General features: G+C 37.3%; 1 protein-coding gene across 3 annotated transcripts; it reads right to left on the bottom strand.

The window, feature by feature from the left end:
- Positions 1-4: 4 nt before the first annotated feature.
- Positions 5-12,738, bottom strand: LOC124408064. Of its 3 annotated transcripts, none has more exons than XM_046884730.1 (7): positions 12,469-12,738; positions 7,896-8,039; positions 7,634-7,795; positions 6,682-6,858; positions 5,379-5,516; positions 1,041-1,267; positions 5-371 (listed from the first exon to the last, which is right to left on the bottom strand). In XM_046884730.1, the coding sequence occupies exons 1-7, from the start codon at positions 12,653-12,655 to the stop codon at positions 249-251; spliced, it is 1,158 nt and encodes a 385-aa protein (XP_046740686.1). In that variant the 5' UTR covers positions 12,656-12,738; the 3' UTR covers positions 5-248. The 3 variants fall into 3 exon arrangements, with proteins under 3 accessions (XP_046740686.1, XP_046740685.1, XP_046740684.1); XM_046884729.1 differs by having other exon boundaries at positions 5,319-5,516; XM_046884728.1 differs by having other exon boundaries at positions 5,247-5,516.
- Between the last annotated feature and the right edge of the window lie 645 nt (positions 12,739-13,383).

The following is a 13,383-nucleotide window of genomic DNA, read 5'->3' on the forward strand; positions in this document are numbered from 1 at the left end:
TCTTTCTCCTTCTATTTTTCACAAATATTACAATATATTTTATTATTACTATTATTATTGTTATTATTATTATTATTATTCTTTCTTCGAGTGCATATTTTTTCAGTGCCTCGAAACATTCGCGCTCGGAATTATAGTGAAAAATTCTCTCTCTGTGTATGTGTGTGAGTGTATATATATGTATAGTAGTCCTATTAAATTATCAGTTATTTACACGAACCCCAACTATCGCAGCTTATCGTCTTCAGCTATACTTGAAAACTGTCGGCTGATGTACAAGGCCCGTTGTAGGTGGATATTGCATTCGCTTCTTTAGCCAACGGTGGTGTTGTGGTCGTTGTCCCTGACGTACCCGACGTTGTTGGCACTTGCTGAAATTCCAAGAGAAATTCGAATTCACGTTGATTTCGATTTTTTAGTAATTACAAAAAGGCGGTGGAACGTCTTTAAGGGTACTTTGAGTCAACGTTTTGCGTTTGATTTTGAATTATTATTTAACAATTATCAAGTTTTTGCATGCATTGTACAATTTTAAAACTGAAATATACTGGCTTTATATTTAAGTTGAGTTTTGACGTTTGAGCTTCCTTAAAGTTTCCCCAAATTGTGGTGATTGGGCCGATAAAAAATTGTGACCATCCAAAAGAAAAATAACGAAAATTGGCAAAATATGAAATTACATTAAATTGAATCAAATTGTATGAAATCGGATTTCAAATGTGATATTTTTTTGACGCGTTATCATTTCTGGTAGCGATTATTCGAGTGGAAAAAAAAAAAAAATTAATCAAACACGACTCGATCGGATCGATAAAAATGAATCGATTAATCGATTATTGAATCACATAAATCGATAAAAAATTTCGTCAATCTCGGGAGTAAAAACCAAAAACCGATTGTGATGAAAAATAATCTTTTTTACTCGATTAATCCAGAAAAAATAAGTGATTTAATCGAAAATCCATTATTTTTGGTGAATTTTGAATTTCTGACGCGTTCAGTCCCGTGGCATAAAAATTTGGCAAAAGCGGAATCCTCACCTCGGCAACCTCGTCCACCGACGGAAGTAGTTCGTCAGTTGAATGCGGTGTCCTGGGGCTGGGAGTCGGCGCAGACTGTTGCTGTTCCCGTTGACGTTGCAGCCTGAGTTCCTGGAGGGCGAGTCGATGTTCCTTCTCGTTTCTCTCGCGTTCAAGTCTCCGGGCGCTGTAGCTACGCGCGGAAGATGTCGAGCTGTGAATCGAGGCTAAGCTAGGTCGACGAGAACCTGGTGGACGAACAAGATGAATTTTTCGATTAGGGTTCGAATGGATCTGAGAGGATCTGTCGGTTCGTCTTTTTCCCTCCAACGAAGTGGTTCGAAAGAGAAAAAGAAGAGACGAAAACGGTTGCGTGCAACGTTCGTTTCACCGAGAGAAAATTTCCAGTCATGGTTATAGGGTCTGTTCATTTTTTCATCATCATTGAATTATTTTAAACAGAGTTTTTTTTTTTTTTTAGTGGAATCTAAAAATTTTATAGCTAACGTTTTACTGGCGCTATATATTCTTTTTCATTATTATCACTAGTGAAATTGGATGTTGCTGCAAGAATAAATTTTTCAATGGAAAAATTGAGTCCACCAAGAAAATAAGTCGGATTTTTCGATACATAGAAAATCTAGTACTGACAATTATAATTTATTATATTAACTAGTTACTAATTGTACCGAACTTTATTACAATTTAAATAATGTTGAGATCGATTTTATTAAAATTTTCCGATAACCATAAGGAATAAAAATTTTCTCACGGTGAGCTTGCGTGCTTTAGTGCTAAAGCGCATGGATGATCAGGATCTGAGCTTAAAGCCGTAAAACTACGAGGATATAAAACGATGCTCTATTTTTACCGATTACTCATGCAAATTCGATACCATTTTTAACGACATGTAATATATTGTATTCGATTATAGTTTATTTTTCTTCAGGTGAGCTTAAATTTTCTCTATCGGGTTAAAACGGATGCCCGGCAAAAGGGCTTATTATTATAATGGCCTCTGGCATTCGGCCAGACTTGGAATAAAACTAGATTGTACACATTGCAGATTTCCAACCGATAAACCCCCGCAAAATTTAGCAATTTAAAAAAGTATTCCTGCAGGAAAATAAATTCTCTGCACAATATGGGTCGAAATACAAAAAGAAAAAAGCTTCTGCAGATATTTGCAGAAACAGATCGCGAGAAGATGAGTCAATAAAATTTGATAAATTGAAACTGGATTTTGCAATCCGGATCTGTAGGTACTGGAAGATCTATCGTAAAATGATCGATAACCACATTCACATTTGAGAAAAATAAATCGCGGCATGCAATGCGTCGTTCATGCAAATGACAAAATAATATTGGGCAAGTAGCTACAAAGTTTGAAGCTATAGTATGAAAAGAGGAGATCGTGCGATGAATGAATGCAGTATTTTATCATGAACAGTGTGACTGATGTAAGTGTGTGTATGTAATTATTGCGTATTTATACAAGTCACTTAATTAGTTAATTTTAATTTTGATTTTAAGGAGCAACGAATGCGTCAAATTTTATCTTACTTTTATTCTATACTGCGTTAGCCAAAGTAATAAAAAACTAAATAGAATGCGGTTTGAAATTTAAAGCTGTTGGATAAAAAAAGTAAATCATTCAACGCTCGAAGCAATTAATGTGCTCAAATACGTAAATCGATTTGTCTAACCCTGGACAGGAACAAAAATAGTATTTTTTTCATTTATTGTGTATCCAAAAAACATTTGGGTAGTAAAATAAAAATTTTCATCTAGCTTCGATGACATTTTTTCAAATGAGCTTAATTCCGCCTCTTGAGAGTCTCGATTTAATTTTGAAAAAGCTACAAGTTCAGCCCCGCCAGAGTCTAGATCCTCGATCAAACCGCACTCTGCATCATATTCGACATTTCTGTCAGTTCTTTGGACGAATTGGCGCTAATAAATAAGTGTGCCGTGTTTTAGTGACTCAAGTGTAAAAACGTACATATTATAAAAAATCTGAAATGTCGGTTGTTTTCTTCTTTAAGGAGTAAGACAAGAAATCTCGGAACTGATCAGAACTGATTTAACGAAGGCAAAAGCTGTTGAGTCGAATGATATATAAGGTATGATATATAACTATATATATTATTTTATCATAAATTAAAAATTGTTAATTAGACTGTGGCTAATTTTTCATGCGAGGCTATCATATATATATCTATATATATACCTATATTCAATATATGTAATGTATTACTACAAGTGTGTGTGTGTATGTTTATGCGTTATTAGATATGTATAAATTGCGAAAAATTAGTATATTATGTATAATAAATATATATATATATGTAAGTATGCGTTATAAGGTGCAGCTTAGTCTATCTAGTGCGAAATCGCATTTCTTCAGCTATACTATATGTATGTTGCATTTCTTACCAAAACGAGTGATAATTTTCTTTCATTTCATTTTTTTTTTCTTTTTACTTGTCTATTTTTCGTGTGATTTTCGTACTATTGTTATTTTTCTTTATTTCGTGCGTTTAAAGAAAATAATGGCCGCTGCCATCTTGCCCTCTCGTTACGCACTCGAACGCGTTTTCAAATTCTCTCCTACATATGCAGGTGCGTGCGTACGTGTGAGTGAGTGAGTGAGTGTGTGTGTGTGTGTGTGTGTGTTTCGTAATGCGGGAATTGGTTTTTTCCTGACTGAATAATTTATCGTGCCTCTCCGTGTCGATATAATTTGTTGTTTGTTTTTTTTTTTCTCTTGCTGTAGAAGAGAAAAAAATCGAACAAAAAGAAAAGAGATACCAAAATTCGATTTGAGAAACGCGCAGGAAGAAATGAAAAAGAAAATAGGACGAATCGTATGAGAAACGTTGCTCGGAGGAAGGGATTCGTTTTTTAAATCATATAATTTAAACGAAAGATTCGTATAAATATTATACAATTGTTGTGTTCTTGTTGGCGAATGAGGTGATCCAATTGGTGTGAGTATACAATAATGTATGGAGTTCTTTAAACGACAGGGAACAACGCAAGCACAATAATTTATAATTTAAGGTACACGAATCTGCATGTATGAAGTATAATTGGTGTAACGATGTGTGAAAGGTAAAGTGAACGGAAGAATAACGAATCAAACAGCGAGAAGACGAGGCACCACATTACTGATAATGAATGAAAAAGAAAAAAAGAAAAAAGAAAAAAAAGCTGACGAACATCAAAGTGTGTTTCATAACCGGGACAAGCGATTTTGATTTCCGTAGTTTTTCTCCGTTGTTTTTTTTTTTTTTTTTTAATTGTCAAACAACGAATGTATAGTTTCAGTGATTTATAAGGCACACGTATGATGCACGGTGGACAGATAAGAGGACACATTATAAGTGACAGAGAGCGTGGGGGGTGAGAGAAGAGAATTATCATATGGATCGAAGGAAGTTTACGGGATCGAGGACATGTATTTTTATGACCGCAGAACGATCTGCGGCCAAGAAATTATTATATGCGGAACAGAACCGGTGCGTCGATCGTTGTAAAAAATCCCTTTCGTTACTATAGAAAAAAAATTCAGCTATATCTATCTATATATATTTTTATTTATTTGCAATCTCGCCAGAAGATGATCACCAAATGAAGAGATTAAAGCACTTTTTTCTTACCAACGAGAGTGAATTTATATATATAACATTGGTGGACGGGTGAGATTTGAGTGAATAAATTTTTATGACTCGACAAAGAATTATTCAATTCGATTCGGGTTTGATTTATTCATAATTTAGCAGATCGATTTTTATCTGAATCTTTTTTTTTTCATAAGAAACGAATTAAATTTTTCATGAGAAAGTTGTTTTTTTTTTTTTTTTTTCTTTTGGTAACAAGATAAACTTAATCTGTCAGTTACGATCAGATCTGAAAAATATAAATGAAAATGAAAGGGTGCTACTGCAGTGGCTTTTGTGACTGAAAGGGTTAACAATTTTGTATCACAACGACTAGAAGAATTAACGAAAATTTTCGAAAAATTTCTACAATATTTTGTCTCGTCAACTTGTGAATTGAGGAATTTAATTTGATTTTTTATATAATTTTAAGGGTACTACGAAGCCTTGGAGAGGGTCATCGCCGTAACGAAGGGAAACTTTTTCCGATCGACGCATCCTGGTCTGGCCGATTTAATTTTCGTGTCGATAGTTGGAGGGTGTGAAGCGAGCTACGAGGTTCTACCGAGGCCGTCTGAGGATCCCTCAGCAACGTCGCTAAGGGTCCGTCGATGCCTGTTTCCACCGTTTCCACCACCTTTCGTTGTCGCTTGGAGGTGGCACGATATAAGCAAGATGGCGGCGGCCCGGGCCGCACCTGCTCGCGAAGCGGGCACCAGGGGCCCGCGACTTCCGCCGCTGCTCGGCCTCCTGGAGAACGCAGAGGCCAGGGCGCTTCCGCTTCGTTGGCTAGATCGCGAGGACGGCCGACCTCCGTGGAGTGTCAATGGTATACCTGCAAGTCGATTATGGTATTCGATTTTTCTCTACCTGCTGCTATCCTTCGCTTCCTGCGCGAAGCCTAAAACGAATCCGCTTTCTTTCTTTCTTTTTTATTTTATATATTTTATTTTTTCTATCTATCTGGTTAAAAGTTCAATCCGTCGAAGCTTTCCGAAGCTTGGAGAAATAATGCAGATATTATTTTCAACGGGCTCTTTTACTCACCCTTCGTTATTGTATGTATAAAGTATTTTTTTTAAAACAAAATATTTAATGAAAATAAATCCGGTTTTTCATGATTATTGGAAAAATTTTCACCTGTTATTCAAATATTAAAGATCATTTGTGAACATTGCTATTGAATTCTCCGCTTCGTTGTACGGACAAGTAATAATTTGTTCAGAGATGTGAATCTGTTGTTTGATTTGTGTTTAATAGTAGGAAAAAAAATCACGGTTAATCGTGATGAGGGAATTTTTTATACTCTAGTTAACATGAAAATCGTGTATATTATTGTAATATGTCTAAATTGTAAATATCTATATATATTAGGGTGGGCCGTGAAAATATCGTTCAAGATAATAAAAAACAAATTCTGTGTAAGTTTGAGACCTTAATATTAATATCAAGAGCTTAAACTTTCACAGAATTTGTTTATCATCATCCTTTACGATATTTTCATGGTAAAAATCGAAAAAAAAATTCCTTGTGTTCTTTGGCCTACCCTAATAGATATATAGAATCAACCCTAACCCTGGGATGCATGTCATGTCAATGTATAATAATTCTATATCTATTCTGTGAACCGAAAGGGTTTTTCTTTAAAATAATAAAAATAATCAACGCAAATAAAACGTAGAAAAAGAATAACTTCGGGTGAAATTGTGTTGTTCTATCTGTAATATCAAATATTAAATCAATTCGCGTAGAAATATTTGGAAAAAATCTAAACGGCTAGTAATATTTCCCCGATGGTTAATACAAAAACTATATAATATAACATATACAGATGTATAAATAAATGTATATAATACATGTATACGTATATATATATTATATACATATACAGTATATGTATAACGACGTCGACAAACGCAATATGCAAACGACACGACACGCAAAACAGTTTGAAATCTCTTCTAATACAACTTGTTTAAATAAAAGGTTATTTTACTCACCCGTATCGCTTGAGAATAGCATGGGTGGTGCGTGATTTGCGTTGGCATAGTGTCTTGGTCTTGTATATCTCGCCCGGCTGAATAGTTTCAGAACGAAGCAGATTAGAGCCGTAAAGATCGCTAGGCCTGAAGCGACGCCCAGCAGCGTTGGTACGTCTGTTGTTATCAGCACCAGATCTGCGAGGGGAATCAGGATATAAATACTGAGTGTGGAATGATAGAGTAGCCTTGTAAGCCAAGACGAAGGCAGACTTTAAGAAACATTTTTCTCTGGACTTTTATCGCAGGTGCATGATCTACGATTGCGTGTCAACCTAACACAATTTGATGTCAAACTATGAGATTGAATGATTTTGTATCTGACACTGTCTGGTGTCAAGATGATTTTTTCTGATGTCAATCTAAAATTTTCGTATATCAATATAATACTACTTACCTGATGTCAATGTAACATTATCTGACGTGAATATCACATTAACTGTTTTACGTCAATTTAACATCATATGATGTCATTGTAACATATCTGATGTCAATCTAACATTATCTGATGCCAATACCACACTAGTTGTTTGATATCAATTTAGCATCATATGATGTCATTGTTACATATCCGATGTCAATATAAAATTATCTGATGTCAATATCACACTGACTGTTCTATGTAAATTTAGAATCATATGATGTCAATCTAACATTATCTAATGTCAATATCACACTAGTTGTTTGATGTCAATTTAGCATCACCTGATGTAAATTTAACACTTTCTGCTGCCAATGTCAGACTGGTTGATGCCAATCTAAGATTATCCGATATAAATCCTACGCTATTATCTGATGTGAATTCAAGACTGTCTGATGTCAGTCAAACCTAATCTTTTTTCAATCTAACCCTGCAATATCTGATACTTAATCCTTAATCACGGTCATTTCTACATGTAATGCAAGAACTCACCCTCGGCGCAGAAGACTTTTTTGCTGGGCCGTGATAGCGCGACTCTATGGTATCCCGTTTTGCACTCGCAAATAGCGTTGTGCTGAACCTGGGTGCAGGTCGCATGCTGATCGGCAAATGTGCAAGTTGCTCGATAAAAGCACTGCTCACCAAGTTTTTTTGCTGTGAACATCACACGTGAAGGATTAGATTGAAATTGCGACTTAGGCGCCATTGAAAACAATTGGCACATTTTTTACACATTGATAAAAAGTTGACATACGTTTGGCACATCCCTTGGCAGGACCCAGCTTAACTGGGAAGAATTTTTCACACTCGCAATGAGCAGTAATTGGATCGCAGAATACATGCTGAAGATCCGGATTGCAGGTGAGGTCGCACGGTGAACCAAGGTATAATCCCTTTTCTGAAATCAGGAAATTGCCACGTTATTTACACGCCATATTGGTGTCTCGGCGATCGGTTGAACCTGGAAAACCTTCCCGTGAATTCGTGACACCATAACTATTGTGGAATAAATTTTTGAAAAGATAAGGAACGGCTTCTCCGCACGCGTTGGACCGTACATCGGCCATTGTTCATGTGCTATCAAAGATAGCACGATAGCTATGAATACCTCGTCGAAAGACAATGGAATTTAATTTTAAAGCACATCCTTGCGTTTTGTCTATCGATGACAGATCTCAAGATGGGGGAGCGATAAACACAGGCTTCTGTATTCAACATATTCGCCTCGAGGTGCGGAGAGGAATTTTAACCAAAGGCACGAGGTACCTTCGCACTTCTTCACGGTTGAGCTGTGTCTATTATCACTTAGGACACTCGATTCTACGACTTCTAACCGACTTGAAACTGTGCCAGAGTTTTCTCTGAGTTTCAAGATTCAAGAGGCGGATCAACCGCGGGAAAATTCTTCCTGGCACAAGACTCTCCGGACTTTGGAGAGTAAAACGATTCCTGTATATGTGAACTCTAGTCTTTGGCACCGATTCTGGACGCTCTTTTATCACTGGAAAAAGTTCTTGGAATTATCTGACTTGACCTGGTAATAAAATAACGACTTTGGTACCAGTTGGGCAATTATTAAGTCGCGTTATTGAAGAAGAAGGTTTGCCAAAATCTGGTGCTTTTTAGCCATTTCTTCAGGAGATAGTCGTGCATTTACTATTAATCTTACTATTATATTCAAATTTCGATTAAAAATAGAAACAGCAGAAATAAATTGGAGCTGTAAACAAATGCTTATTGTTAGATATATGAATGCTTCTTCCGAAGTTACTCCAAATTGTTTAAAAATTCATTGCCTAGATTTCTTCGAGTTTAATCTATAATAATATAATTTTATTCGGAATATCATTTTCTACAATAGAAGGCTGAAGTTCATTTCGTTTCTTTTTTATAAGTCCACTGAATGTAACTATTTGTTTATAATAATATAGTGATAACAGTTTTAAATATGGAAAAAAAATGTCAATCAGTAAATTTATAAAAAATATTTTGCTAAATAAAATTAGCCAATGTTGAGTGAAATCAAAGAAATCTAGAATTGCTTTGAAATTAAAGCTCGCTATCTACAATCTTTTCGTTCATAATTTGAGTATGTATCTTGTATAAATTTGTGTATTTTCAAAGGGCTCTTCGCTGCTTCCGAACACAATAATATAATAAAAATACAACGTACGAATATCTTTTAATAAAAATGATAAGGAATATGGAATTTCCAAAGACAAATTTGGCCATTAATTCGCACTGCCCTGCATTCCATACCGAATAATAAATAGTTGTACCTACAAACTGCGGTGCCGGGTTCAAGTGGCTCTTCGAAGCTCGTGCATTGCAGTATTTTCGTGATTTTTATTTTTTCTTCTATTTTCCCGCAGCAATTAAATTGAGCTACGCCCCAGTAGCAGCAAGGAGGCGAACTCCACTTTTTCAGTTTTTCTCTCCTCTGCTTTTTCCCGCTTTTCGTCGTTCCGGGCGTCATTAAAAATTACAATTCAGCCGTTTGGAGACTTGAAAATTACGATTAAACGTGTCTCCGATATTCTTAGAACAGTTTTTTCCCTCGGAATTTGCAATTCCTCAATTTCAAACCCCGGAAACGATATGAACAGTCGACGTGGGTTTTCGGCCTACACTTACGGCCGAACGAGCGAAACAGTCACGCTTATTGAACACAATTTCTCGCTCGGCAAATTTATTAGCCAACCCTAAAAGCTCGCTCGGTGCCGTTGCTTTTCTCTTGAAATTTAGCTCCGCGTCAATATATCGAGCTATAATTGCATCGTGCAAAATCGATTTTCGCAGCCTCGGCATTGACCTACACTTTGATATACAGAATCTGAAACTAATTGAAGTTCACCGCAAAAACAATTCCGCGGTTAAACTAGAGCGCAGAAATTTCTCGTCTCAGGAAAAATTCAAGTTGACGTAATTTCCTGAAATTAAGTGTACTTAAAAATTCAACATCACGTTAGCTTGGAATAAGACGCGTTAAACAATCGTCTGAGTCAAACGATTCGGATATTATCAACGTCTGCGGTATTAGTCGTGTAAACGTAAATTGGCCGTCACGTCCGGTCCGGTTTGCGTGATAAATTGTCGTTCTTAACATTCTCGAGTTGTGTCGAGTGTAGGCGTTCGTCCGAGCTCAGAATCAGCGGAATAATCGCTAGACAAAAATCACCTGCAGCTGTGTATTGGGGATGTGAAAATGCAGTAAACAAACCGTCGGAATCGATTTCCCGAGGGTGTATTTGAGCCTCGGAAAATTCCCTTGGACTTGGAGAGGACACGAGAAGGGGGGAAAGACGAAGTATAATGAAAAAGAATGAAAAAAATTCCCGCAGGATATGCCTGTCATATCCAACTAGGGGTATATTCTACTCTCGAGGAGTCGCGAGCTTGCGCGAAGATGAGTAGGAATCGATCAACTTCTCCTACGTAAAAAAGACGCGAACATTGCAGTTGCATTAAAAGAAAAGCTCGAAAGATTGGACTGAACCAATCCCTGATAAGCTCGATTTTTTTTCGCTGATGATAAAAAATTATTTACGCAAAATCATTTGAAATTTTTAATCAACGTAAATTCGTCTCTAATTATTTAACGTAAGACGTTGGAAAATTTGCATAGAAAAAAAAATCAAAGACTCCCTTAAGAGTGAATTGAAAAAGCTTTGCAGAATATTTAAACAACTTGTTTTCATCTTGAGTTCTTCAAAGCGGCTATGATAGACTAATTTGCATAATTGACTACTTCCAGTCAGCGTCTCTGTGTTTTGCAGCATAAAACACAACCAGGAAATATTAATATACGTATAATGAACGGCTAATTTTATCCGCCCACTGCTAATTTGCGATAAACAAATGAAAAAAAAATAGAATGAATAAAAAAATTCATCCGAAATATTCAAATTAATCCTAAAAAGGCTTGAAAACTAAAGTTGCGAATTAATTGATATGTGAGGGAAGATTTGCGACGGAATTTAATTGCAGGACCTCGATTATAGCTGATTATTCAAGGAGCGCAATCTTGGCGTTGAGATTACATAATCAAGAGCCTCGACCATGCAGTTTCGATTTTAACCTCGTGGAAGCACTCGGAAATAAACCGCGAATCGATCCGCAAATTTCTCGCTGCACGGTTTTATAGACTGCACCAATCGATGCTCGTGTTTCTATTAACTAGGTCCTAAAATCGGCTGGAATTCGGTTAAACTTTATCAACATTCATGTGCAAGCTAATTAACGTTAAAAGTTTGTCCCAATCCCTGGTGTGCTACAAACTAGATTAAATCCGCGGGAAATATTGATTTCGAAAATTGAGCTTTAAAGCTCAAAGCCGAAATAAGCGATATCGGTACAATCCGAAAACCGTCAACACGTGATGGTTCAGCGGAAAAAGTTGTGATTTATTCGTACATCGATATATTCCTTCGAATGAAATAATTCATTCAAAATAATTCAAGGGGCAGAGATGAGGATCATGTGCTTGCATAAGTCGAATTAACACGTTGATGGCACGTTTGGCATGCACGATAGGCTGCATACGTTATACTACGTTTTAGTACTTGCCGCGAGAGCGCCGAGCTTGCAGCATCCATTAAAATCAATACACAGTGAGTGCGCCTGTAGGGCGAGCGCAAGAGCGCAAAGTTTCACTTGAACCGTGTGCCAAAAAACGATATGCAAACCGAAAAACGATTTTCTGAACTCGTTTTTACTTCGACTTCACGGGGATCGTATAATTTTTCACTAGAAATCTCATCCACTTAATCGCTGCAAGCTCGTTGAAGATCTTATAGTGATGATCTAAGATTTTATTTGATTCGGGATAGAGATGGAGGTTGGAAATATCATATGCTTTTCTATATTTTTTGAGAATTTAATTACGATTCTAAGATTCTAATTTCCAGATCCTAAAGCACAGAGATGATGATCTGCTTTTACGTGGCTACGTGCTGTTGCGGTGCTAAGAATTTACGCAACGGTACAGCGCAGCATCAGATCAATTTCAGAATTTACCCCAAAAGAGAAAGACATAGAGAGAAAGAGATAGAGAGAAGAAAGAAAGGGTAAAGAAGACATAGAATTTTCAGAACAGCTTTCCTAATTAAGAAAAAACGAAATCGTGCTTTTCGGAGCTTTTCGGAGCTTTTAGGGGTAGTAGATTGGCTCGGGCGGTATTATTCAAGGAATCCATGCACAGCCAGAACTCTGTTAATCAGGATCTCTTTTTAAGGGCAGATTAAAAAAGCTCGGAGTATGAGGCATTAGGCACCCTGAAGCACCGAGCTGCCGAAACGAATGAGGAGCAACGAGAGGATCAGTTTTACCTGTTGTGTTTGCGTCGATGAAGTCCTCGTCGCTGTCCTCGGGTGACAAGGGTGGCTCCTCGTCGTAGACCGCATCGTCCGGTGAATGTCGAAGGTCATCCCCAGGCTGAGGAGAGGTCGGAACGATGAGGAGAACGAGGCAGGATAGCCAGCAGGTAAGTCTCAGGGCGCCGAGAATAACACTCATCGCCCCCGCGGCGCGAGACAGCCCCAGGATCCGGACACCGGCGCATCGGCATCTTCGTGGTCCGCCCGCCCCCTCTCCAATGCGCCCGGAGCGACGGCAGCGCCGCGACGCGTCCCGACGACGACGACGAGCAAAGCTCCGTCGCTCCCGTCAACCATCTCTCGGCGGGCCTTCCCAAGTTGGAGCGACGCCGAGACGCCACTTTGCAGATTTCTGTAAGTCCGGGATAGTCCAGGAAAAGTAGGTCTAGATTTGGGGATATTTCCGGATAAGCAGGAACTGAAATTTGGGTAATTTTTTTGAGGGAAGAGAGAAATTTTGGAGCTTTTTTTTTTTTTTTTTTTTTTTTTTTGAGGTTTTTTGGAAAACTGCTAGCGATTGATTAAAAATTACTTGACCGTTGGGTGGGGCGGAAAATTTTACACCGAATTGTGTTCTTGTATGTTGGAAACGGAACTCGGTTAACGAATTGAGAAAAAAGCTCTTCTTACTTATCGACGGCATCTGGGGAATTTTTTGGGGATATAATTTCTTTTTTATTTATTTTTTAATACGAATCTGATTCTGAAATATGAGGAAATGAATTTGAACGTAGAATTTTCCGCTTTAGGTACATGATGGGCGAGTCGGTTTTCAACTACCGATAACAGTTTTTTAAGTAAACACAAAAAACTTCGACTTTTATTCTTAATTTAGACCTATTTTGACTGAACTAAAGTTCCGTTGGT

The sequence above is a fragment of the Diprion similis genome, chromosome 7 (genome assembly GCF_021155765.1).
Source record: "Diprion similis isolate iyDipSimi1 chromosome 7, iyDipSimi1.1, whole genome shotgun sequence".
Taxonomy (NCBI): Eukaryota; Metazoa; Arthropoda; class Insecta; order Hymenoptera; family Diprionidae; genus Diprion; species Diprion similis.